Source organism: Physeter macrocephalus, chromosome 4 (genome assembly GCF_002837175.3).
Source record: "Physeter macrocephalus isolate SW-GA chromosome 4, ASM283717v5, whole genome shotgun sequence".
NCBI classification, from domain to species: domain Eukaryota; kingdom Metazoa; phylum Chordata; class Mammalia; order Artiodactyla; family Physeteridae; genus Physeter; species Physeter macrocephalus.
The window spans coordinates 46,891,267-46,917,770 of record NC_041217.1 but is presented as its reverse complement, the minus strand read 5'-3'; the positions used below and the strand labels follow the sequence as shown (position 1 = coordinate 46,917,770).

Sequence of the window (26,504 nt, the reverse complement as noted above, 5' to 3'; positions counted from 1 at the left end):
CTGCCTTCCCTCCAGTCTCAGAGAAAGATGTGTGCTTTCTGCATTTCATGTCTGCAACTGTTGCCTGGGTTCTGAATCCCTTCCTTTCCTACCTCCACAGAAGGGCTAGTCTCTTGATTATACTTCTTCTTTAAAATTGTTTCAGTATAAAATTATTCCAACCATTCTCTAAAAGGTGGAAATTGAGGTCATAAAATTACCTTTTGCTTGTGCTTAGGAGCAGACCCAAGACTGATTATTTGGGAGAATATTAGATTTTTGCATAAGAGTGTTGTTGAGAACACTGTTCGTTGCACTATGCAGTTTTCTCTGTATGTGGTCCCCTAGGAGAAATTTTGGTCCAGTATGATTACCTATGCTTGTTGTTCTCTTGAGAAGCTGTTTGTTTTCATCACATAGATAGAATAAGCCATGGAGCTTAGCTCATCTCCCTCTTTGTATTGATTCTGGGAAGTTCATAGCTAAATCTGTAGTCTAACACTCTAATATGCATGCATTCATTCTGCATACTGAATTCACCACTGACAATCTTTTCTTACCTGTTCTTATTTTCCCCTTTTCCCCCTTTCTTATCCATACATTTCTTACTTTAAATTGCTGTATCATATTAAAATACAAGTTACACCTTAAGTCCTGTCTGCAATAAGGCAGGGTAAAACTAACCCCTAAGCAAATGAAAACCATTTCTTCCAGAGACCTCTTATTTAGAAATATATACGCAAAATGTACAATGATTTCTCTTTCTGTAAAGATTGAGTCTAAATATATTAATAAGTAAAGAAAAACATTGAATAATAAGCCTTAGAAAAGGTTCATATTTGAATTTTAGTATTGGCCAAAATAAATCCTTGAAATAAGGTGATCCACTCAAATTAACTGCATAAAGATGCTATGGCAGCTCCCCAAGAACTCTAAAAACAGGACAGACCACTACTGCATAGGCCATTTTCACTATGAGTCCTTTCCAAAACCACCCGAGATGGACTAGGCTACTAAGAAAAGGAAAAATGTGATTGTATCTATTTGCTGACCAAGGATCTATGATAATGCAGGAAGGTCCCAGAATGACAGAATTAGGGACGCTGATTTTTTCCATTATATTAAAATCTATGGAAAAGAAGTAGACCAAACTACTGAACAAAAGAGTTAGATAAAATTACAAAATGTATTTAACTGAAAGTATTATGCTCCACATGGAGTCAGTTTGAATAACAGTCCTTCTAATATTGGACTGTGAATGTCCCATGATGATGTCCCGTTTCAATAGTTAATGGTTAAGTCATTGAATAAATGGCAACTATTATTACAGTTACTACCCTAAATCTTCTTATACTATATGATAGTTGCCAATTCTCTGTTGACTTTGAGCTCCTGCTTAATATATCCCCCTTCTGGTCTCTACTGCCCAATTGAGTACTTCCAATTGGGAAGAGCTAAACATATAAATGATTCTTAGAATGATTACTCTGATACAATGTACAGAGTTAATTTTTATGTTAAGGTGGAGGAAGACTAAAAGTAGAAGGACAAGTTGGTTAGTTACTATAGACATTCAGATTTAGGGGGGCCAAAGATGATTAGAGATGATAGTACTTGGCTATATTCTACTCAGTATTGCAATTATATTCATGTATGTCTCTTTCTCCCACCTGAACTCTTTGAATACAAGAATTATATCCCTAGAGCCTGCTACTGCATCTAAAACATCAATAGTAGTCATTCAATAAACATTTGTTGGAAACAATGAATTAATGAATGAGTGGATGAATGAACAGAATGAATAAGATGTAAAAGAGGCCATTGTGACTTAAAAAAAATACACTTTATGCTCATTCTTCAATCAAGCAGGGAGAAGTTAAAAATCCATACTTGAAGGGGAAAAGGGCCATTTTACCATCTTGCCATCACCACTCTCCTCACCAAACTTTGGATGTCCTCCAGGTTGCTGGTGTTCCTCATAAAACCTACTGCCCAGAACTAAGCCTAGGCTCCAGACAGAGCCTGATCAGGACTGTGTCTAGAGGGAGCATCTCTTCCAGAGATCTGAACACTTTATCCCTTTTTAACAGAGCCCAAAATTGTTGGTATAGTTTTAATGGACACATCACACTTTTCTGTAACATGGAGCTTATGTTTATGATTATTTTCACATTGATTTCTGTAAACGCAACTAGACATCAGCTTGGTTTATACAGTTTTTATATCCTAAAGTCTAAGTTCATCCCTGTAAATTTTCATGCTGTTGTGATGAGACCAGCATTCAATCTTTTAAATTTTTACTTGAAATAATTTTGAATCCCTAACTCTGTCATAGTCCTAAGTGCTATGACACCCCTCTCCCAATTTTGCAGCACTCATTCAGCAGGCAATTATGAGTACCTACTGCATACTGAGCACAGATGGTAGACCTAGGCCTTCCTAAACAATAAATCTTTTTGAAAGCATACTAGCAAGGAGATGCTCATTGTACTCAGCTTTGCATTCTTATACTCACACATGAAAGATGCTTAGGAGGGGAGGTAGAGCACAGATTCCCTGTGGGTCAGGGTGAATAATGTCTCATGCTTTCTATTTCACGATGACTCCTTATTACTATATAAGGCACGATCTTGCCCCTGTAAATTCCACACTGAGATGAATACCTCCTGCACATCTCTTTTTCAATCATATGCTCAACATCTCCTTAAGGATGTCCACCATCTCTTCAAATTCACTGCTGAACCCAATGCCATGTCTCACCAAACACTTTTAGTTATGAAGTATTTTCAGCTTACAAAGCATTTTCAACAAGTATTATCTCATTTGAACATCATCAAATTCCTTTGAGGTAGTCAGAGCAGTTAGGCACTTCTCTGCATGTTCTTCACTAATATCATTCCACTGCTTAAGTCACTCTACTACTCACGCTCTACTGCAGCTTCCCACCTCATTGAAACTAAAAGCCAAAATCCACACGATGGCCTGATAGGCCATGTGACCGGTACTCACCAACTAATCTCTGTTTAGCTCATTCTGCTCCAACTCCTTGCTCCTCCTCTGCTGTGGATTCCACGTGGCTCACTCTCATACTTCCTTCATATATCTGCTCAAATACCATCTTTTCACGAAGACCTTCCATGGACACCCTTTATGTGTTGTTTTTTTTTTTTAAATATTACAGGTGATTTTTATTTTACTTATACAATAATGCGATTTCTAAATTTTCCATAAAAGTACTCTTTTAACATTAGAAAATTTATAAATACACACTGGTTCTATAGACAGTTTCAGAATTCTTTATGACTTCATTAACAGCAAAATTCCGTGCAGAAACTATAAACCAATTGATAATGAAAATATTTTTAACATCTTTATTGGAGTATAATTGCTTTACAATGGCGTGTTAGTTTCTGCTTTACAACAAAGTGAATCAGTTATACATATACATATGTTTCCGTATCTCTTCCCTCTTGCGACACCCTTTATCTTGCTTCCACAGCCAGCACTACTCCCTGTCTCCCTCATTTTTCTGAATTTCTTTCCACAGCACTTATCACCATTTGGCATATCATGTATTCACTTGTTATTTGTTGATTGCCTGTCTCCTCACACTAGACTATAAGCTCCAAGAGAGAAGGAAGTTTTCTCTTTACCATCTGCAGTGTCTGAAAGAGTGCCTGGCCTAGAATAGGTGCTCAAATAATATTTGTTGAATATCTATGAATATGAATATGAACGAACATATAATTAAATTATGTGACTAGGCTGGAGCTAGGACTAGAGTCCAGTTTTTCTCATTTTTAGTTTCCTAGTTCTTTTCACCATGCGACAATAATTTCCCTAATCGTTTCAACCTGTTGCCTTTTCCTGTCTAGACTACTATAAGAGCTTACAAAGTCATCTTCCTGCCTCCAAGCTTCCTGGTTCGTAAGGCTGATTCTGCATGCTGCCTCCAGATTAGTTTTCTGGAGAATTATTTCCATTTCTTGTATAAAGAGTTTAGAAGCCCTGATCATCCGTCTACTGGAAACAAATATAACTTCTTGATACAATACAAAAATAAATTTTAAATAGTTACGAAGTTGAAAGGAAATTAAAGGTTACCTCCAGAGCCCACATACAAAGTAAAAATAGGAATCCAGAAAAGTAAACATTCTCTGAAGCAGCTGGCTTCCCTGAAGGCTCTGCTGGTGCCCTTGACCTTCAGTTTGATGGCCTTGTGAGAATCTTAGATAGGAAACAAAATATCTTAGCCAAGATAGGGAGTTTTATGGAAGAGCTCCACATAAAGCCAGGACCCTGAAGATCTATTCCATAAATAAAACAGAAAACCAAAAAAAAAAAAAATTTAAAGCTCTTCATCAAGGGGAACAGCAAGGAAACACATTCTGCAATCTTGGCCCAATAAATAAGGTGAATATCTCCCTTGGGAAATAACCACAAGTCATCACTCACCAGTTTTCACTCCAAATTTGTAATACCCTACGGTTTAAAAAACTTTATGCCAATTATATATATTTAAAGTGGTTTAATGTTCCTAGTGCCCCAGGAAATTAGCATAAGTAAAAGAGTATATCTTCAATCCAGGCCTGAAAGACACTGGATAGGTAAAATTTCAAGGATCGTGGGCTCCCAATCAAACATCATAAAGCACATATGAGGAAACAAGTCACCATGAGCAAGAACCAGAAAAATTATTCTGTTAAAAAATAACAGAATCAGACTAGCTGATATAAAATATAAAAGAGGTATGCTTAATATGTTTTTTAAATTAATTTTTATTGGAGTATAGTTGATTACAATGTTGTGTTAGTTTATGCTGTACAGCAAAGTGAATCAGTTATACATATACATATAGCCACTCTTTTTTAGATTCTTTTCCCATATAGGTCGTTACAGTAGAGTTCCCTATGCTATATAGTAGGTTCTTATTAGTTATCTAGCCTAATATGTTTTTAATTAAGCTTTTTATTTTGAGATAATTGCTGATTCACATATAAGAACTATTACAGAGTAATAATGAATATCCTTTACATGGTTTCCCTCAATGATAACTTCTTGCAAAAGTATAATACAGTATCACAATTAGGATACTGACATTGATACAATCCACCAATCTTGTTCAGATTTCCCATTTTACTCATAATAATTTGTATGGTTTTAGTTCCATGCAATTTTATAACGTGTAAATTCACGTAGCCATCACCTTAAATTGTTTTTAAAAATAAAAAAGGATATCCAAAGTATGAATAAGTAACAAAAATTGATTTTTTAAATGATTAGGCAGATACAAAAAAAGAACTAAATAGAACTTACGGAGATGAAAAGTATACTAATAAAAATTAAAAATTTATTGGTGGGTTCTAAGAGCAAGTTAGCCAAACCTGAATAAAGAGTCAGCTGGGCAATAAATCCAAAAATATTTACTCAAAGTGCAACACAGAGAGGCAAAGATTAAAAAATTGAAGAGATATTAAGAGACATGAAGTACAGAGTGGGAAGTATAATATATATTTAATAGGAAATTCTGAAGGAAATAATAGAAAAATTAGAAAAAAGATATTTGAAGAGATATGACAGAGTAAATACAAACAAATGACAATTAGATAGCTAATTTTTCAGTAGTATTAATGGAAACCAGGAGACTGTGGTATAATATTTGATAAGAGAAACAAACAGCCAATCTAAAATTGTCTACCTAGAAAAGTTACTTTTTAAGAAGTTTGGTTACCGGAGGGAAAGGAGGGAGGGACAAATTGGGAGATTGGGGTTGACGTATACACACTACTATATATAAAATAGATAACTAATAAGGATCTACTGTATAGCACAGGGAACTCTACTCAATACTCCGTAATGACCTATATGGGAAAAGAATCTAAAAAAGGGTGGATAGATATATGTATAACAGATTCACTTTACTGTACAGCAGAAACTAACACAACATTGTAAATCAACTACACTCCAGTAAAAATTTAAAAAACAAAAACAAAAAAGAAGTTTGGTAAAATATAAAAACATTTTCATAGAAATTAAAATTAAGAAAGCATATGACTAGCAAACATTTAATAAAGGAAATTCTAAAAAATGTCTTTCAGGGATAAGCCAAGTGATCCCATAAGGAAGATCTAAAATTCAAGAGAGATGGTAGATATTAAATCAGATATATATTTAAAAAGATGTCTATGGATTGATTGATCAATCAATATTGATTGATGTATGTATTGATCTATGTATGTATCAATACATAGATGTATGTATCTATGTATGTATCAATACATAGATATCTCTATACACAGCCCATGGCTCCCAATAGTTTACTGTTCAAATCCCTTAGCCCAACAGCTAAGGCCTTTCCAATATAACTTTTCCAATTTTCTCTCTTTCTTACTTTTCTCTAGGAAATTTCCCTTCCTTTCAAATTGTTGTCCTTATGGAGGTCTGAATATGTTTGCACATGACTTTTGTATTTGGGTCATATCTTTGTCCTTGCCTAATAAACTCCTTCCTGCTCTTTACTATTCATACTTTAAGGAATCCACATTTTATATAATGTTTTTCCTAAGTACTAAGCTCATAGTGATTTCCATTGTCTTTCCCTTATCCCTTGAGACATATATCCTCTGAAACAATCATTATATAATTAAAATAAACAAATATTTATCATGCACCCACTATGAGCTAAGTACTTTGCTAGGCATGTAAGACTTATTATACCTGACACACAATATAGAATTGTAGTTGGTAACACAGAATCTGTAGTCGGAGTTTAATCACTGTCCTGACACTGCATGATGCTAATTAACTATCTCAGTCTCAGTTTTCTCGTACATAAAATGGAGATAAGCAAACTATCTGCTTCTTAGAACTATAGTGAGCATTAAATAAACTATTTTATTGTGTTTTATTGGTAAAATAGATAGATACATGGTAGATAGATAGATATAGAGACATCACAGTACCATGTATATATATATGGTATATGTTATATATATATATATATATATAAAATCTTACTATGAACTATAATTTACCTGGATTATCATGACATATTTGATTGAGATTTGAATTCTAAATCATAAAATCCTAGGAATAAAATTGGCATTAAAATTCTGTGAGAATTACATTACTAGGAGTACCAAGGTCTAAGGTCTAAGAAATTATGTATGTCAGGAGTCTCCAAGAAGTAAAGATGAAAAGCCAGCTTGCTCTACCCAGAGTGTTGGCACTGGCTGAGAGATGTTGCCTTGGAACCCTGAGGAGCCCTCCCTGCCATCCTGTTCTTTTGGCCACAGTTGATTAAATTCAAGGCTGGCCTGAAACCTATGATTTCTAGCCTGACGTGTAAAGATGAGTTGGGCCAATTCACACTAATTGTCTCCAGAATATGAACCAAGATTCTGCAAGAGACTGAGGCAATTAGCAATTGGATGTGAATCTTAAGAGAAGATTCAATGAGATAAAGCAGGAGCCACAGAAAGCTGAGTCTAGTTTTAAACTAAACCTATAAGAGAATGGGAACTATGAGTAATCTAGCAAATTGGGAACAAGATATGAATGGTGCAGGTGCACTAAGATGTAGAGAACCCTGCAGCCTTCAAGAGAAATGAAGTGTGAAACCTGCCTTAGTCCCTAGCAGCCTTCTAGCTCCACTTCCAGCCCATATGTAATTGTACAATAAACCTTTTTTTTTTTTTTTTTTTAGTTAACTTGAGTGAGTTTCTGTTCTCTACAACCACAAAAGCCTAACTAAAATGTTGTTTGGTAAGAATATTGGCTAATCTGTGACATCACCTCAAAGAGGCCCTTCTCATTGAAGGGCCCGGTACCCACTTTGCGGGGTCTGCTCTTTCTCTCAATCACTGTCTCCCCAGCTAATGAGGATTCATCTTACTTCCCGGCTACCGTAGTTGACTATTTCTCTGATTATCAAAATTTGCTCTGTGTTTCATAGTTTCAGAGCCATCTGGGAGCTCAGCCACTCAAATAATGAGATAATGAGTAAAACGGTTTACAGCCTTTCCCTCCTCAGCTAACATATTCACACTTTCATGGGTATCTTTAGTTACTTTACTTAGTTCTGAATATGGCAATCCTACAACAGTAAGGGGGCCAGTAGGAAGGATTACTAGAGTGTAGATTCTTTCTTCAATACAGAGTAGCACATTCTACCCTTCCCAAACCCTTGCCCAACACTGTCATTTCCCCCATGTCATTTATTTTCCATTCAGATATATGTTAATTCATTTTTAAAATATCAATCGAGCACTTCCTATGTTACAAGAACTATGAACGAAGAGCCTACAGTCTTGTACAAGAGACAGATAACAACGGGTAATTACAATATTGTATGGTAAATCTGTACTCAAGAAGGAGTTGGCCAACTTTTTCTGTAAAGGGCCAAATAGTAAATATTTCAGGTTTTGTGCGCCACACAGTTTCTATTATAACTATGCAACTCTACCACATGAAAGCAGCCATAGACAATATGTAATTAAATGCATGTGACTGCCTTCTAATAAAATTTAATTTACAAAAACAAGTGGTGAGGTAAATTTGGTCCACAGGCCATAGTTTGCCAATCACTATACTAGGGTAAGAACATTCTTTTATTCAACAATTATTTATTGAACACTCTTAGTATTTGTTGTTCTAAGTGCTAGGGTAAAATAGTAACTCAAACATACAAAAACCCCCTCTCTAATGGAACTTACATCCTAGTGGAGAATATGGACAGTCTTAAGCAAAAATTTTAAATACATAGCATGTTAGTGACAAATTCCAAAAAGAGAAGTAAAACAGAGAAGAAACCATGAAGAGTCAGAGGAGTTGGGATTTTAGGTGAGGTCACCAGAGAAGTCTTCACTAGAAGGTGACTCTGAAAAAAGACTGGAAGGATGAGGGAGCACTAGCCATGTAGGAATATCTGGAGGATGAACATTCCAGCAGAATGAAAAGCCACTGAAACATTTATGCAGCAGGAATATGTCTGCCAAGCCAAGGGACAATGAGAAGGCCAGTGTGGCTGGAATGGAGTAAACAAGGAAGAGCATGGTGGGAGATGAGGGCGCAGAAATAATTGATGCCAGATTAGGTAGGGCCCTGTTGGTTACAGCAGTACTATTGGCTTTGACTCTGAATGAGCCGGGAAGCTGCTGGAGAATTCCAGGCAAAGGAATGACTTGATCTGAAGTATACTCTAATAGGGTTACTCTGGCTGCTCTGTTAAAAACAGACTGCAGGGTGGTGCAAGAGCAAAAGTGGGGAGACCCGTTAGTTAGGAGGCTATTGTAATAACACAGGTGAGGGACAATGGGGTCAGAGCAGAGTGACAGCAGTAGGGAGATAAGAAGTGACACAAATGAGATAGATAATCCCTATTTGAGGACCAAGGAATGTTACCAGGAAAGAGGAAGTGACATTCTAACTGAACTTGAAGGATAAGTAGGAATCAGCCAAGCATCAAGCTAGGAAAATCAGGTCCACAGCCACAGATAGAGCTCCTGGTGAGAAGTGAGAGATGCACTGGGGTTCAGAAAATTAATGGGTCAACATCTTCCTCCAGGGGATGACGCTCTGATGAAACAAATCTTCAGAAAAACCCGTGATGCCCAGACTAACTACATATTCCATACACTCCCCAACCTACTTCTCTGTGACTTTCATTCAGTCACTAAAGTAATAGGCAAACAGTGTTCCTAGAGGAAAAAAAAAGGAAAACATGTGTAAGTGTGCAGCTGTCTTTCAGATTCCTAGGCTTAAATTCTAGGAAAAGATCCCTAAGTGAAATCCTCCGAGACAGACTGGCATCTGGCCAGGGTACCAAAGCCAGCACCCCAGCTCCTAGGAAAATACCCAAGTATCTTGAACAACTGAATGTGTTTGGAGACCAGGGTCTCTCCTAAAAATTTTCTAAGAGGAAATACTTTTAACCCAGACATACCACAGGGCTCTCTCACAAGTCTGCCTATTTGCCTAGAAAATAGCCATGAAAAGGAGAAAAACAACCTCTCTCCCCACTTACCAGGGGAGAAAAGTTCACTGAGCCAGCCAGGTGAACAGAAAAATTGTGGATTTCACTTACTCTACAGAATTGTATCTATTGAAACTACGGAGAAATTGGCCTGTAGAAAAACAGCCAAGAGACATTTCTATTTGTTAGTAAACTTTCTGAGCTTACCAGAAGGTATTCTTATATCTTCTCTCCTATTCCCTTTGCCAGATAAAATGAGAATGAGAAGGTGAGACTTGTCTCTTTAGAGTTTGCACAGCCTGTGCATTTTAGTGGAGGGATTTAGATGTTTTCTTGATGTTCAGTTTTAAAGTTTCTTCTCCATTTCTTTTTTCTCTGCCTTCTTCTACCCCTTACACTTATTTTCCCCATGCATGTTTTTTTTGGCTGCAGGGAACTTTGAATCCCAACTTCAAAAGAAACCTATAATGAAGCCTGGCTGATGTTTAACAGATCTGCCACTGCAGGGGCCCAGCCCAACCATTCCTTTGGCTCAACAGCCACAGAGGGTGGGTGAGCAAAGCACAGCTAATCCAGAGCATCCAGGTCCATGCAGCTCCAATTTCTCCACCTGTTCCCTTGAATGTCACATGCAACTGTCCTCCTGTCCCACAGATACATATCCTATAGTGTACAACTGCAGACACCACTCTGTGCCATGTTTCTGCAGGGCACCTCCCAGCCCACCCTCCTGAGGTCCCTTTTAGAGGGAAGTAGACCATGCTCTAGCATTGCTATATACAGCAGTTCTTCTGCCCTCAAACTCCCCACCATCAAAACTCAGGACATGAGGCAGAGAAGAGACAGTGAGGCACCAAGACACAGAGACTTCAGCCTACCACAGGCATCAGAAAACAAATGCATGGCATCGCCTGGATCCCATTGTCTGCTTCACAGCATGGTGACACTAGATGGTTAATGACTCTCACTTAAACTGTTCTCAGCCATTTGTTTGTTGTTGTTGTTGTTGTTGTTTTGGGGGGCAGGGGGCTCACTGAGCAGCATGTGTGATCTTAGCTCCCAGACCAGGGATTGAACCCGGGCCTTTGGCAGTGAGAGCTCAGAGTCCTAACCACTGGACCGCCAGGGAACTCCCCTCAGCCATTTGTTTTTATTTGGTGATTTTTCTCCACATGATAACAGAGTGATGAAATCTGACCCATAGAAGCCAAAGCAAAGAGGTAAACACAGTGCTCTAGATTTGGCTGGATACTAAGCTCAACTCTGATGTGAAAAGGAGAGAAAGAGTAAGGGATGGAAAGTAGATTCAGCAGCAAAGAACCCTTCATCTCTGAGACATAATTTTAGAGAGAAAAACAACAGAAACAAGTCATGACCAAAAAGAAGCTGAAGCCTGCAAAGGTTAGGGAAGCTGAGTTTCCCTTAGGGCATAGAGATTCCCTTGGCTTGGCTTCCTAGGATGCATCATAGGGAGTAGTCAATGACATTTGTGATTTTACTAAAGTGGACTTGCAAGCTCTTCTTTCCCACAGCAATTGTAGACCCTCTCTTAGGGCAGCTACTATGTAGAAACAGACATCTGGCATATGTAGCCTTCCCTTTCCACAAGCCAAGTTTCTCTATCTTGGTAATTCTGTTCAACTGGCTGGGTAATGTATCTATAATTCATATCTCCTTCTGACCAGCCCCAAGTCTGATAAATACTCTCCCTTTGATAGGCCCATCTGGGTTACAGATGTTTGGTGCTGGATTTCTCAGGCTCTCTCCTCCTGTCAGAGCTTTTGGGAGAGGAACTCCTTTGTGCTACATTTCTGGTTTCTTGCTGGGGGTGGGGGAAGAGGGAACATTGAGCAGGATTTGAGAAACAGGAAGAAGTGTTCATAAAGCAATCACTGTACTTGCATATTAGTAATCTATCTGCAGGTGTGTCCCCCACTTCCCAACCACCCCCTACTAAATGGTGAGCTCCTGAGTAGAGGGACTCTCTGCCTGGCACGCTCCGCTCCTCAAAAAATGTTTGGAAAAACTTGTTGAAGTTGGGTCTCTTTAGAGTCACAAAATAAAGGAATTGTGAACTTGAGCACTGTGATTTAACTGTAATAATAAGGCTGCTAGATATGGGTTAGTTCAGACACAACCACCAACTCTACCAAGTCACAGGCCCTCATAGAAATCCAGAGATCTACACCTCTATGAATCCAAAGTCCTTTCAAACAGTCTAAACCATGGCACAGAAAAGCAGTCTATACTCTATGTTCTGCTTTTAGTGCCTCAGACTGGATTTCAACCCAGGTATTTAGATAAAGTTACTAAATCCCTCCACTAAGATATTAACACTTACTCTATGTATTCTTTATATTTGTCCCTTTGCTTAGCTTACTGTGTCTGGCACATCACAGGAACTTGATAAATAATTGTTTTTCAAAGTATGGTTCTTGCCAATAAGAGTTATGAAAAACAGTCAATGTTTTTAATAATAAAAATTCAGCACAAGAAATACAAGGCAGAGAAGATGGAGTATGAATAAAAGGTCTGTACATGAAATAAGTATAATGGAATTGGGAAAAAGAAAACCTATCCTTTCCACTATGGTCTGCCTTCAGATTTCTCCCTCTAAAAGAGGAAATTCATAGATAAATATCCTTTTTTAAATCATAAGAGTAGAGATATAAAAGTGTGTTTCCAATTGTGAATAAATACTAGACATCTGAGAAAATCCACCAGCATGAAAGACAGATAAGAATTAAGAGGAAAAAAAAAGGAAAAATAAAAGTTGACTATAGATGAATCAGATATAGTGCACAGGGAAAAAATTCAGAATTCATCTTATTTTTAGCCTCAAAAAAGGGTGCATCCTTAAAATAAAAATAGACTAATATAGAAAATCAAAGAGTAAAGTCTTAAATATATGATTGCTAAAATTAAAAAAAATTCAATAGAAGAGTTGGAAGATAAACTCAAGGAAATCTCCAAAATATAGAACTAAATAACAAAGAGATAGAATATAAGGGAGAAAAAAGACAGAGAATAAATTCAGGAAATAAATCCTCAGGCATTTCAGAGAGGAAAAAGAGATCAGAGAATTAAGAAATATCAAAGTAATCATTTCAGAAAATTTGCCAGAAGTAAGGGGCATGTGTCCAAATTGAAAGGACCACTGAATATCAACAAAAGAAGAATAAAAGGCCAACACTTAAAAAGAAATTATCATAAAATCCCTGAAGTAACAAGGTTAAAATTCAAAAACTATTTTTAATAGGAAAAACATTCACCTCAAAACACATAGTTATAAGAATAGAAGCTAGAGGCAACTAATGAATCTCTTCAAAAATTTAAGAGAAAATATTTTCCAACCCCAAATTTTACACCAGGACAAACTATCAGTTTGGGGTAAAGGCAAAATAAAAACATTTTGAGAAATGCTTTTCTGAAAAAGTTACCTAAAACATCCTTTCTTAGAAATTTACTTAAGGATGTTTTCCAGTAAAATGAGGTTGTAAATTAAGAGATATTCATAAAATTCAGCACATAGTGACTCCAATTCCCCCTCAAAAAAGCAGTGAGGAGAAGTTCCAGGATGACAACTGTGCAGCAGAACTAAAGATAACTGGTCAAGCCCAGAAGAGGAGAGAAAAAAATGGAATAAACTTGAAGGGAGAGCTCCAGAGGAGTGTTTTTTTAAAAAAAAAAAAAAAAAGACATTCTATAAATTAGCTAATATGATAAAGCATTTGAAAATGATTGAAGATATCAAAAAAGAAGGAAGGAAGGAAGATAAAAGAAGGGAGGGAGGAAATAGAGACTCAAGGGGGAGGGTGTGTGTGTATGGGAGAGTGGGGGAGCTATGCCAGAAAGGAAATGTGGTAAAAGAATAAAACTTTGTTCTGCAACCAAAAGAAAAATATCCTATAGTCATAATGTTGTAAATATATATATCTGACTCAACCAAAAATAGTAAAATTACTATATTAGAAAAATGCAGGGGAGAGGGAGGAGACAAAGTAAAAGTCTCATCTTTGTAATAAGAGCAAGTTATGCATAATGTTTAAAATTGATGAATCAGTCCTAACCACTGGTGGTTCAGTGGTTAGGACTCCACACTTTCACTGCTGAGGATGTGGGTTTGATCCCTGGTCAGGGAACTAAGATCCCACAAGCCAAACGGCGCGGCCCCCCCAAAATAAAAATAATAATTTTAAAAAATAAAATAAAATTGATGAATCAAGTGATATAAATATAATATTTGGATATATGTATATGGAGGTTATTACCAAAAGAGGCAAATAAAATAATTAAATATGGGAGAAAGGCTAGAGAGTGGAGAAGGATGAGGAAGAGTTAGGCAGGGCATTGTCATTCTTCCTTTTGGTACAATTTGGTAAAACTGCCTTTTGGTACAATTTGATATTTTAACCAGGAGCATTTATTTTTTATTTAAATGTTTTTAACTATCAAAAAAGTAGGACTAGTTCCTTTTATTCCACAAAGTGAGTTTTACATGTAGGGGTGAGAAAGTTTGAAACGTGTCTGGGTCTACAGATAGAAAAGGATAAGTTACCATGGCAACTCTGAAGCGGTAAGAGGAATAAGTTATAAACACCCAGATGAGGGCAGTGGCAGTAAGTATTTAGAGACACAAGGGGCCACTCTAAGGAGAGCGATGCCTGGGTACCTTGAAAGACAGCTCTCTCAGTCAAGGCAGTGGGTTGCTGTAATGAGCTAGTAGACAAATGAGAACAAGCCAGATTTCCCTGGAGAGTTCTCTGGAGATCCTAAGAGTTGGCAAACATTGTTGTTACTGAGGTTTAGCTTCTGCTTAAGGTTATCAAAATCTAAAAACCAAACCCAAACAGAATCTTTCTTATGCAAATATTTCTGGTAATGTGATCAGTTCCCTGGGTATTATTATGTAAACAAAGGCTTCCCATCTGTCAGTTCTAATAATGATAATAACTAACGTTAGTTTAGAACTGTTTCCGTACTTTGAAAACTTTAGAGTTACCAAGCACTTTCCTGTACCTTATTTCATTTGCTTCACAAAAATAACCCAAAGATATAGGTAATGCAAAGTATTACTGCAATCACCCTCATTTTACAGACAAGACATCTGGGTTTACAAAAGTGACTTGCGTAACTTACATAGCTGGTTAAGTGGCAAGGACTCTGGAACTCAACTCTGTCCCCTGATTGCAAATCTTACACTCGATCCTTGATGTCAGACATCTGAGCTACAGGTGAACCTATCCATTGGTGCTAACTGCCCATGCACAGGGGCACCAAGAGGACTGCCCACACACAAGACCATGAATTACCACACAAATCATGGCCAAAAACCACAAAGGCAGCCATTCAGGTATTGGGTGGAAGCTGAGATCTAGTCCTCCCGCCTCCCACCAACACTACACCCTACCTCAGGTGTGGGCCTTTTTATAATTCGTACAAAGCTACCAGTTATAAATGGGGAACCCTTTCCCACATACACAAATTACTAAGTTTACCACCCACCTCTCTCCTTTCTTACCTCGCTCTAACATTCCCCAACTCCTGCATCAACCATCAAATGGAAATCCTCCTATTGGCTTCTGTCTCACAACAGATGACGTATCAGATCCATTTATTCATTAAAATAAACATGAAATAAACAACTATGTCTCAGCTGCTTTTCTAGGCACTAGGAATGTAACAAGGGTCCTGGTCACATAGAGCTGATATCCCAAGCCAGGGGAAGACAAATCAACAAATACACAAGAAAAACATCAGAAGTGATGCGTTAATAGAGAGAATTTAAATTAGTTGACATAATAGCCATTGACTAGTCAACTTGGGAGATCAGGAAAGGCCTCTCCACGAGGTGACGTTTAAGTAGATTTTGGAATGACAAGAGAAAACTCACCAAGGGAAGACCGAGGAAAAGAGGATTCCAAGAAGATGAAACAGCTAGTGCAAAGCCCTGGGGCAGGAACAAGTTTGATCTGTTCAGTGGAACAGAACAGTCAGTGAGGCTGTGCAGTGTGGGTGGGGAGAGCAGGGGAGGAAGCTAGAGAGGAAGGCAGGGGTCAGGTTGTGATGCAGGAGGCAGGAGGGGAGCTTGGATTTTATTCTAAGAACAGTGGGAAAAAAACTAAGAAGGGGAGTGACAAGATCTAATTACCTTTTACATAGGATCTTTCCAGATGCTGTGTGGAGAATGGAATTTAATGGGGCAAAAGAGGAAGCCTCCAGTCATCTAAAGGAGACTTGTGGTTAGATGTAGAATGTCTTATGTTCATAAAGCTGCTGAACTGCTCAAACTGCTTCACACATGGGCCTCTTCATGAATTCGTGTTACTTTGCTGGAAACCTAAGACTATAAAAGGAATGCTCACGTATAATTGGTGCTGATTGGTTTCTATCGACATATACCTTGTTTGCTCTCTGTGAAGATGCCCTGGCTTCCTCTGATAGAAGTTGTTCAGCTTTCATGTGTCTTAAGCACCTGGTGCATGTGCATTTCACACCACGTACACAGTTGTCTGCTCCATAGAAAGTGAGTTGTGAGGGCTGTGTCTCGTCTTAATCATCTCTGTGTTCCTAATCACCCAACACAACACCTGGTACTTCATGAAAGTTCAATAATATCTGGTGGAGTAGATGAATGTTTTATTTGGGGGCTGTGTGAACACTCTTTTGTCTCCAGAAGCCAAAAGGATAAAACGATGTTAGGAATGTACCCTACAAGCCTGATACCCCAAGCCCCAGTCCCTTACCTCCTAGGTGAGTCGGGGTCGAAGCAGGTCTTGTGCACGTCAGCCCCCTCCGGGTCACAGCAGTCACCATCATCAAAGTCGTTCAGCATATTGTTGCACTCCACGTGGCAGATCCCATCCCTGCGATTCCAGGAGTAGCATCGGCCCTGTAGGCGGCAGTCGCCCCCGTCGTAGCCTGTGAGTGGGTGCTCACACTCAGGGTCACAGTGGTCATTGCCAATCTTGCTGGGCTCACAGTTCACGAGCACAACACGGTGGCGCAGGGTGGAGTTGTGGACCTGGTGGATGTTCAGCTGCCAGCTGATGTTGTAGCGGCTGAAGGCTTCATTGAGCACTTCATGCTGCCGACTGATCTGCTCCTCTCTCACGGTGGGGTTCAGGCCCTCGTCGTCACAGATGTTTACTACCTGGTAGCGGATCACCTTCTCTCCCCGAAGGGGCCAGTGCCAGCTGTACTGGGAAATCAGTTCCACATTGTCACAAGCTGTTTGCCCACAGAGCGGGGGCTGCAAAGGTGACAGAACCTCAGGCTCTGGCTCAAAGCCCTGGAGAACCTCAAGCCGTGGGTACTTCCCATCTCTAAAGGGGGCCCACTGTTCTTCCAGGGGCTCAAAACTGGCTGTCAGTAGCAGGGTGGTCAAATCCTCCACCTCGCTTGGCTGCTGAGGACTGTGCTGGAGGTGGCTTTGTGGGAGGGCCGTCGACCAGAAGACCAGTGTGCCCAGGTGTCCACGGAAATAGTGCCCGTCGTCGGAGCTATCCCCACCCAGGAACAAAGAGCGACAAGATGCCATGAAGGGACTGTTCAGGGGACCAGACTGATCTGGACTACTAGCCACCTGAGTGCCATCGACATACAGGGCCATGCGCTGTCCATCGTAAGTGGCTGCCACGTGCGTCCACTTGCCTGGTTGATAGCGACCGTGACCCATCATAATGGTGGCTTTCTTCACGCGGTCAGTGCGAAGAGAGAAGAAGAAGCGAGCATCTCGCCTTCCCACATCCTTCCCTGAGCGGATCCCCAGGGCCCAGCCCTTGTCACTGATAGTGTGGGAGCAGTTATCAAACACACCTGGGAAAGAAGGAAGAGTCGAGGGGAGAAATACCAGATACAAAGGGGATGGAGAAAGGGAGAAGAAAACCCATATAAATAGCAAGAATGTAGGTTTTTAATGGGAAAAAAATAAGTGATACAGATTCTCCACCTAAGATGCCTGTCCAGTACCCCATATCAGGCTGTTCTGGCAACATCTTTCCCCAAAAGGAACTTAATTTGAGATTCCATCCAATTTAAAGCATTCTGGTGTTTTTAAATAACCAAAATGGAAGTCGTAAGGGGATGTCTAATGCAAGTGAAAACCATCCTCAGCACTCTGTCACAAACGTTCCTCAGGGTGACTCTGTGTCCATGACTTCCTACTCTTTCCACTTCCTCAGAAGTCATGAGGGCCTTCATGGTTTTTTACAAAAGTTAGTAATCTCCGACCCCTTCAAAAGGTCATTCTTCTCTACTGAATATTGAAATGATGATTCTTGTGGGGAAAATAAGGAGAAGGCTGTAACATCCCAGACATGTTATTCCCTCTAGTGCCCAAGGGCAAGAATACCCATCCATAGTGAACAGTTGTTCCCCAGAGTAAGCAAAATGACATTGCCCCATGGTCCTAGACTAAAAAAACCTAGTCAAATTATAAGAATGATTGTTTTATAACCAATAACGTCCACCAGAGTACAGAAGTGGAAATTTCCCAGGTAAACGAAGCTCCTCACCACATGCTACCTTACTTACCACCTTGCTCATAGTAGGCCCAGGTCTATTAAGTCCCATAAACAAAGGAAGGAATTCCTGTAGATAACTTTGTCACTAACAAGTTGGCAGCAGGAAGAAGTAATCAGATGTAACAGGACCACAGATGAAATAGGAAGACTGAAGGCAATTTGGAGGCCTTGAATGTTCCCAGCAACCCATCTGCAGTTATGAACCCACCATCCTCCCGGTCCCTCTCATACTATATAGGCAGGGTCTCAAGAGCAGACTTCAATTGTAATTTATATAGAGGCAGTACATTCACACAGGAAATGCTTAGTAAATACTGCTTTAACTAATGAACGAATGTTAGAAAAGTTGGCTGGCCTTTAGATAGATACCTGAGGCTAATACCAAGAGTTATTCTTCCCCAGCCTCCCCAAGTCAACAGTTTTACTTATTTACCTGAGCTCCTATATAATCCACTCAAACAGTACCACGCTATGGACAGTTTGGATTTTAAAGCCATGAGTCCTCCCATTCTAATTGCAGGCAAGTGTCTTAAAAGTAGCTATGTTTTTCATAAATGATAGATTATCTTCTCTTCTGTCTCTAATATAAATCAATATCTTGTGATTTAAAAAATAAAATGTTCTTTTTAACAAAAGCAACTCATCCTCAATCTAGCAATTCTAACAATTAGACTTCCAAGTACTGGTGATGACTAGGTATAATACAATGGTGATGTTCTAGTATTGTTTGGGGGTTTTTTGTTTATTTTTACATTGAGGTCTGTATGGTAAAGGAATGTAACAATTACTGCTTTACAAATTCTTGTACTGGGTAGATTTTCAAAAAAGCAGACAAACCTAGTGAGATCAGTAATAAGTCTCCTGCTTCATAGTTTCTCCTTGGTTCACTTATTTTCATAAGTACATTTAGCCTTAATTATGTCCATCCACTAACCTATGAACAAATGTGCTGCAATATTTAATATCAGAACCATGGAGTTACTAACCTCTCAACTAGTAAATATCAGCTGGTTTTTAAGAGGAAGAATTGAGGAGGAGGCTATTTCATATTTGTTGCATATACAGGTGTATATGAGTTGTGGTATAAATTATTAGGCTTGACATATAAATTACTAGATAATTAGCTTGTTACCTGCCAGCATCTAACTGCAATTTTGAACACATTAACTTATTGTCCTTAGAACTTCCAGTAGCAACGAAATAATTGTTTCTACTTATTTCGCTCATAGGAAGCTATTAAAATTATAGTGTGTCTAAAATGTTATTTCTAACTTCTTGAGACACTACACAGAAGATGGAATTTTCTTATCATACTAGTCTAGTTCTGATTAATCTAAATTTTAGTAATTATATTAGAAAGGATTTATTGGCCAAGAGCATTAAAATAGTCAATTTTTTTTTAGTTGGGAGTTGTAGAAAGTATATAGAAGTATTACTTTTTGAATGATTATGAAAGTAATGATTCTTTACTCTCTAATTTAATAAGATGTCACAGCAGCATATGTGAAACCTCACTAGGTACCTAGATAACTGCATTCTATTTGCTGTATTACCACTGCTCATACTTCATCTATAGGAAGAGAGTAAATAATTGCTGAAGCACTGCCCTGCACTCATTCCAGAGAAGGAAAAAAAAAACATATTTAACAAATAGAATTTTCCAACCCGATTACTGTGGACTGAACATTTATGTCTTCCCAAAATTCATTTGTAGGAACCTTGCTCTCTAATGTGAAGATATTTGGAGATAGGGCCTTTAGGAGGTGATTAGGTCATGCAGGTAGTGCCCTCATGATGGTATTAGTGTCCTTTAAGAAGAAAGCTAGCTTCTCTCTCTGCTCCCCACCATGTGAGGATACAAAAAGACAGACAGCCATCTGCCAACCAAGAAAAGGGTTCTCACCGGACACCAGATCTGCTGGTGCCTTTATCTTTCCTAGCCTCCAGAACAGTGAGAAGTAAATTTCTTCTATTTAAGACACCCAGTCTGTTGTATATTTGTTAGAGCAAACCAAATGAACTAAGAAGCCAATGTCATCAACACTAGCCGTGGATCAGAATCACAAGTGGAACTTTCACAAATACAGATTCTTGTGAAACCATGTTGAGAGCTGCTGTTATTCTATATTTTAAAAACAAATCAAGGGTTTTCCTGGTGGCGCGGTGGTTAAGAATCCGCCTGCCAATGCAGGGGACCAGGTTTCGAGCCCTGGTCTGGGAAGATCCCACATGCCGCGGAGCAACTAAGCCCATGCACCACAACTACTGAGCCTGCACTCTAGAGCCCACGAGCCACAACTATGGAGCCCGCACGCCACATCTACTGAAGCCCACGTGCCTAGAGCCCATGCTCCACAATATGAGAAACCACCGCAATGAGAAGCCCGCACACGGCAACGAAGAGTAGCCCCTGCTCTCCACAACTAGAGAAAGCCTGTGTGCAGCAATGAAGACCCAATGCAGCCAAAAATAAAATAAATAAATTTAAAGAAACAAACTAACAAACAAAACAAATCAAGCTTCTGACTGTTGTTCAGTGGATGGAAATGCAGAAGACAGAAGTTGGGAATCTTAATTTTTCCAACCAGTGGAAAGGAATTTAAAAAATTGTTATCAATAAGTTGTCAGACGTGAAAGTGGAAATCGCATCTGAAATTCTTTTCAACCATTTATTTTAAACCATTTGTTTAAGGATCACATCAGACAGAGCATTTTAGGTTTGTCTGAGGTCTCTACACAACCATATGTTCTTGCTCATTAATTCAGAAAACTAGTGGAATGAAAGGCAGTTAAAAGAAACAGGAGTCTGTTATGAGTAAGTGCACAGATATGATGCTGTTAGAGAATATGGTTAATGGATTGTCTAGGATTCATAATTAATTGGGGCTTTTTATTATCTATAATACAACTCACATTTAAGACTACTGAAATGGAAATAAATGTCCCCTGCTCCCACTAAAAGATCTATTATTCCAAGAGAGGAAATTGTGGCACTGAAGCATAGTATGCTTACATCTCCCTGAGAATCACTGCCAGCCACGCCAACCTCTTTCATGAGATCATGAGTGTGTCCTTGTGGGGATTTCCAATATTTACAAGGACAGAGTAACTAAATGTTTCTACCCCCTGCATCTTCTATATTCTTATAGTCTGTACTGGTTAAAATCTGTTCCTCCAATCTGTGGGGTATTGAATGGAAAATTATCTGATTCTTTTCTGCCTTGAGACTGAATAAACCAGACTGCAGTTAAACTAGAATTGCAGTCTGTGCTCAGACAAACACAGACTTAGCCCCAACGTTGAACCCGTAACCTGGAAGCTCTCTGCTTCACCCCTAGCTGGTGGGAAGAGGATCATGCTTGGCCACTTGAAGTGCTGTCACTCCACTAAGCCTTGAAGGGTTCACATTTCATCTCACTGTCTTGCTCTTCCTAGAAAGAGAAATTCCACTTGGAATTAGTCATTTCAGTTCCTCAAATATTTGCTGAACATCTCATTCATACCAGATGTACACACTCTTCTCAGCTTTGGAAGAAAAGGTAGTCTTTGCACTTGAGGAGTTATAGTCTCATGGGAGTATAGGCAACATAGGAAATAATTTTAATATAATATCAGAACTAAGATCAAGAAATACATAGGTGAGTGAAAACGAAACCTAATCACAACCCATAGTTCAGAGATGATTTCCTGAGGGGATGAGACCCAAACCTACTCTTGAAGAGTGTGTAAGAATTGGCCAGGCTAAAGAATTACAGATCATTCCACACAGTGGCAGGATGGAGAGTACCAGAGGTGAAACATGTCAAGGTAGGTCTTGTATAACACAGTAAGGGGCTTGGACTGTGTAAGTTAGGGAATACCTAGAGGCTTTCCTACTGCTGCCAAATGCCTCTGATATCCTAAGAGCACACAGATGAACTCCAGCATGAAACGTCACATGGTTGACCTTGCCTTGCACACTAGCTCCAAATGTAATTAAGAAATTTTTCAAAGCTTAAAGATGGACAACTGTGGCATAAGAAATACATGAACACCACAAGAGTTCCATGTAGTTAGTTCACCCATGCACTTGTTGGGTAGATATTTATGCAGCAATACTAGTCGCCGATCTCGGTACTTGGTGCTTGGGATTTCTGTAACAAACATACGGTTATTTGACGTCATCAGGAGTTCAGTATAGTCAGGAAGACAAACCTTAAATAAACAACTACAATGAAATATTTTGACAGTTGGAAGTATAAATAGCTCTGTGAACAGCACAAAAAAAAAACACCTTTATTAAAACATGGACATAATAAGGCAAAAATTCTCCCTGAAGTTACTAAATGTCAACTGTCCATCACTAGACTACCTTCTTAATAACTTAGTTCCAATCAAATCTGCCCATGAAACTAAGGATACCTTGATTACTAATCAGAGTGTCTGGGAAGGTTAGGGAGACCCAAAGACAAAGAATTCCAAGAGGTAAGTTCAGGCATTCCCAGATCAAAGGTCCTGCCATTTCACCCAGAAACATTCACTGTAATATTTCATAGAACGTGCATTTATATAAAATATCCACTTTAGCTGAATCTTCTAAACTGTGATGTAGTATTCTTTTGGTTAATATTTTTTTCCTTCACTTCTTATCATGTAATGATATCTCTCATTTATACAGTACGTAAGCTTTCCAAAGCAATCTGGTGTAACTATCATTTAAATGGTAAAGCCATCCTGTGAGCTAGGCAGATTAGTATCATCACCAGCCCTTATTATATAGATGAGGACACTGAGGTTCTGAGAGGGCAGGTGTCAGGCTGGGTGCATAGAGTACACTAGAGCCAGCGTGTCATGATTCTGAGCCCAGAACAGTTTTCTACGCTGGGGAAGACCACAGTGCATGGTGGTTACAAGTATGAGTCAGCCAGAAGCTACAGTCTCCAGTCTACCACTTAACATGCTGTGTGACCTCAGAAAAGTTACATCATCTTGCTGAACCTCAGTTTATTTACTTGCAAATTGTACCTGTAAAATAAAAATCTGTCCACCACTGGTCTTCTCTTCAGCATCCCTCAACCACAAGCTGAGATCACAGACCTACCTCATGACATTGTTGTGAGAATTAAATTAAAGAACACATGTGAAGGATCTTAGCACAGTGCCTAACTCATACAAAGTGATTAATAAGCATTACCTGAGATGACTAGAAGTAATTTGATGATGAACTATCAAAGGGAAGAACAAATTAGATACAAAATCAGTGTTATGCAGATGAATGTTTAACAACTGGTTCTCTGAAGGGATAAAACCAAACAAACACTGATTGTTGGCATTTGCTAATTTCTGTGGTGTAAATATTCCGACAATGGCCAATTTTAATTTACTGATGTCCCTGAACATGGAGTTGGGAAGAGAGGTGTACAATTGGCTCTGGTGAGCTAGTCTGAGCCAGTTCCACCACTAGAAAGACTCAAAAGGAAAGCAGATACAAGCCACCACGTGTCTCCTTCATCCCCTGACTATTAAAGTAGATGTGGCTGCTTTGCTGGTCATCTGATTTTTTATAATTAAAAAGGGGTAAGTGTGACTTTGAGACTTACTATAAAGCTACAGTAATCAAGATATTGTGGTATTGGTGAAAGAGTAGACAAATAGATCAATGGAACAGAATAGAGAGCCCATAAATATAATCAATTTATCTTTGGCCAGGTGCAAAAGAAGCATAATGGAGCAAAGACAGTCTCTTCAACAAATGGTGCTGGAACAACCAGATATCCCCATGTAAAACAAAAAAAAATAACATAGACACAGATCTTATATTCTTCACCAAAATTAACTCAAAATGGATCACTGACAACTGTAAAATGCAAAACTACAAAACTTGTAGAGGATAACATAGGAAAGAAAACGTACATGACCTTCAGTATAATGATGCCTTTTTAGATATAACACCAAGACATGATCCATGAAAGATATAATTCATAAGCTGTACTTCATTAAAGTTAAAAACTAATATTCTTCCAAAGACAAGATACCACTACACACCTATTAGAATGGTCAAAATCAAGAATACTGACAACATCAAATACTTTTGAAAACGTGAAGCAACAGGAACTTTCATACATGGCTGGTGGGAATGCAAAATGATATAGCCACTTTGGAAAATGGTTTGGTGGTTTCTTAAGAAACTAAACATACTCTTACCATATCATCCAGCAATCGTGATCCTTTCTATCTAACCCAGAAAGCTGAAACTCTGTCCAAACAAAAACCTGCACATGGATGTTTATAGCAGCTTTATTCATAATTGCCAAATCTTGAAAGCAACCACAACATCCTTTGGTAGTTGAATGGATATATTAACTGTGGTCCATCCCAACAATACAATATTATTCAGTGCTAAAAAGAAATTAGCTACCAAGCCATGAAAAGACATGAAGAAAATGTAAATGCATTTAACTTAGGGAAACGAGCCAATCTGAAAAAGCTAAATACTGTATGATTCCAACTATATGGCATTCTGGAAAAGGCAAAACTATAAAGATAGTTAAAAGATCAGTGGTTGCCAGGGGTGAGGGGAGGGACATGAATAGGCAGAGCACAGAGGACCTTTAGTGCAATGAAAATAATCTGTAGATGTACCTCAGTATACTTTTGTCCAAACCCATAGAATGTACAGCACCATGATTAAAGCCTAAAGTAAACTATGGTCTTTGGGTGATTATGATGTGTCCGTGAAGAGTCGTCCTTGAGAATAAAAAATTTTTAAAAATAATAAAAAAAAAAAAGATCATTCTGGTGAGTGATGTTGATAATGGAGGAGGCTATGCATGTGTATGGGCAAGGGATATATGGGAAATCTCTGTATCTTCCTTTCAATTTTATTGTATACCTAAAACTTCTCTTTAAAAAAAAAAGTAAGTATTTTTAAAGGGGTGGGGGCGGGCGGTATATATTTCTTCCACTCTGGGTTTTGAGCCTTAAAATTACCAAAGTACTCAGTAACTGACTGTTCCTGTAAAATAAAACCTGTCCATACCAGGTCTGCTCTTCAAATCCTTCAGTCACAAACTGGGATCACAGAAAGACCTGCACAGCTCATCCACATGCCCTCAGGAGTGATGCCCAGCCCTGCTTCCTTAACTCCACAAAGCAGAAGAAAGATGGACTTTGATTAAAAAGAAAAATTACCAGAGTGATGCCCAGCCCTGCTTCCTTAACTCCACTAAGCAGAAGAAAGATGGACTTTGATTAAAAAAAAAAATTACCAATCTCCACATTTAGAAGATTTCTCAGTCTAGCAGAGTAAAGGCTGACAAAGCCAATACAATATACGTGGTAAAATTCTGAGCTTGTGCAACATTGAGATTTTATAACTTTGGATGTACATGTGATAGAAGCAAACACGTTATAACTGTTGTTTATTCATCAAAACCACATTCTTGGAGGAACAGAGGGACCAGATCATCAAGATGATTTATGAAATCACTCAACACCAAACTGACTATGAAAGCCCATCGGTTAGAAAAATCAGATCAAGTGATGTAACTTGAAAAATGATAGTGGTACTGAAGCCAAACATTTGGGTGAAGTCGTCTTAAAACTTTAAGAATCATTCTTTCATAGAATGGCTGAATGGATTTTTTAAAAAAAAGAAGAAGACCCATCTATTTGCTGCCTACAAAAGACTCGCTTCAGATGTAAGAACACACACAGCCTAAAAGTGAAGGGATGAAAAAAAGATATTCCATGCAAATGGAAACCAAAAGAAAGCTGGGGTAGATGTACTTTTATCAAACAAAAGAGACTTTAAAACAAACACTGTAATAAAAGACAAAGAAAAACAAACACTGTAATAAAAGACAAAGAAGGGTGTTACATAATAATAAAGGGGTCAATCCAACAAGAGGATATAACATTTGTAAATATTTATGCACCCAACATATGAGCACATAAATATATAAAGCCAATAACAACAGACCTAAAGGGAGAAATAGACAGTAATACAATAATAGCAGAAAACTTAATACCCCACTTACATCAATGGA

The 26,504-nt window shown here is 38.6% G+C and overlaps 1 protein-coding gene across 1 annotated transcript in view; it reads right to left on the bottom strand.

The window, feature by feature from the left end:
- Positions 1-26,504, bottom strand: part of PAPPA2 (pappalysin 2) — a 295,372-nt gene that overhangs the window by 233,438 nt on the left and 35,430 nt on the right. The window contains exon 2 of the mRNA XM_024133710.2: positions 16,699-17,770. Within this exon, the coding sequence (XP_023989478.1) occupies positions 16,699-17,770 (1,072 nt within the window). The remainder of the gene's footprint in view (positions 1-16,698; positions 17,771-26,504) is intronic.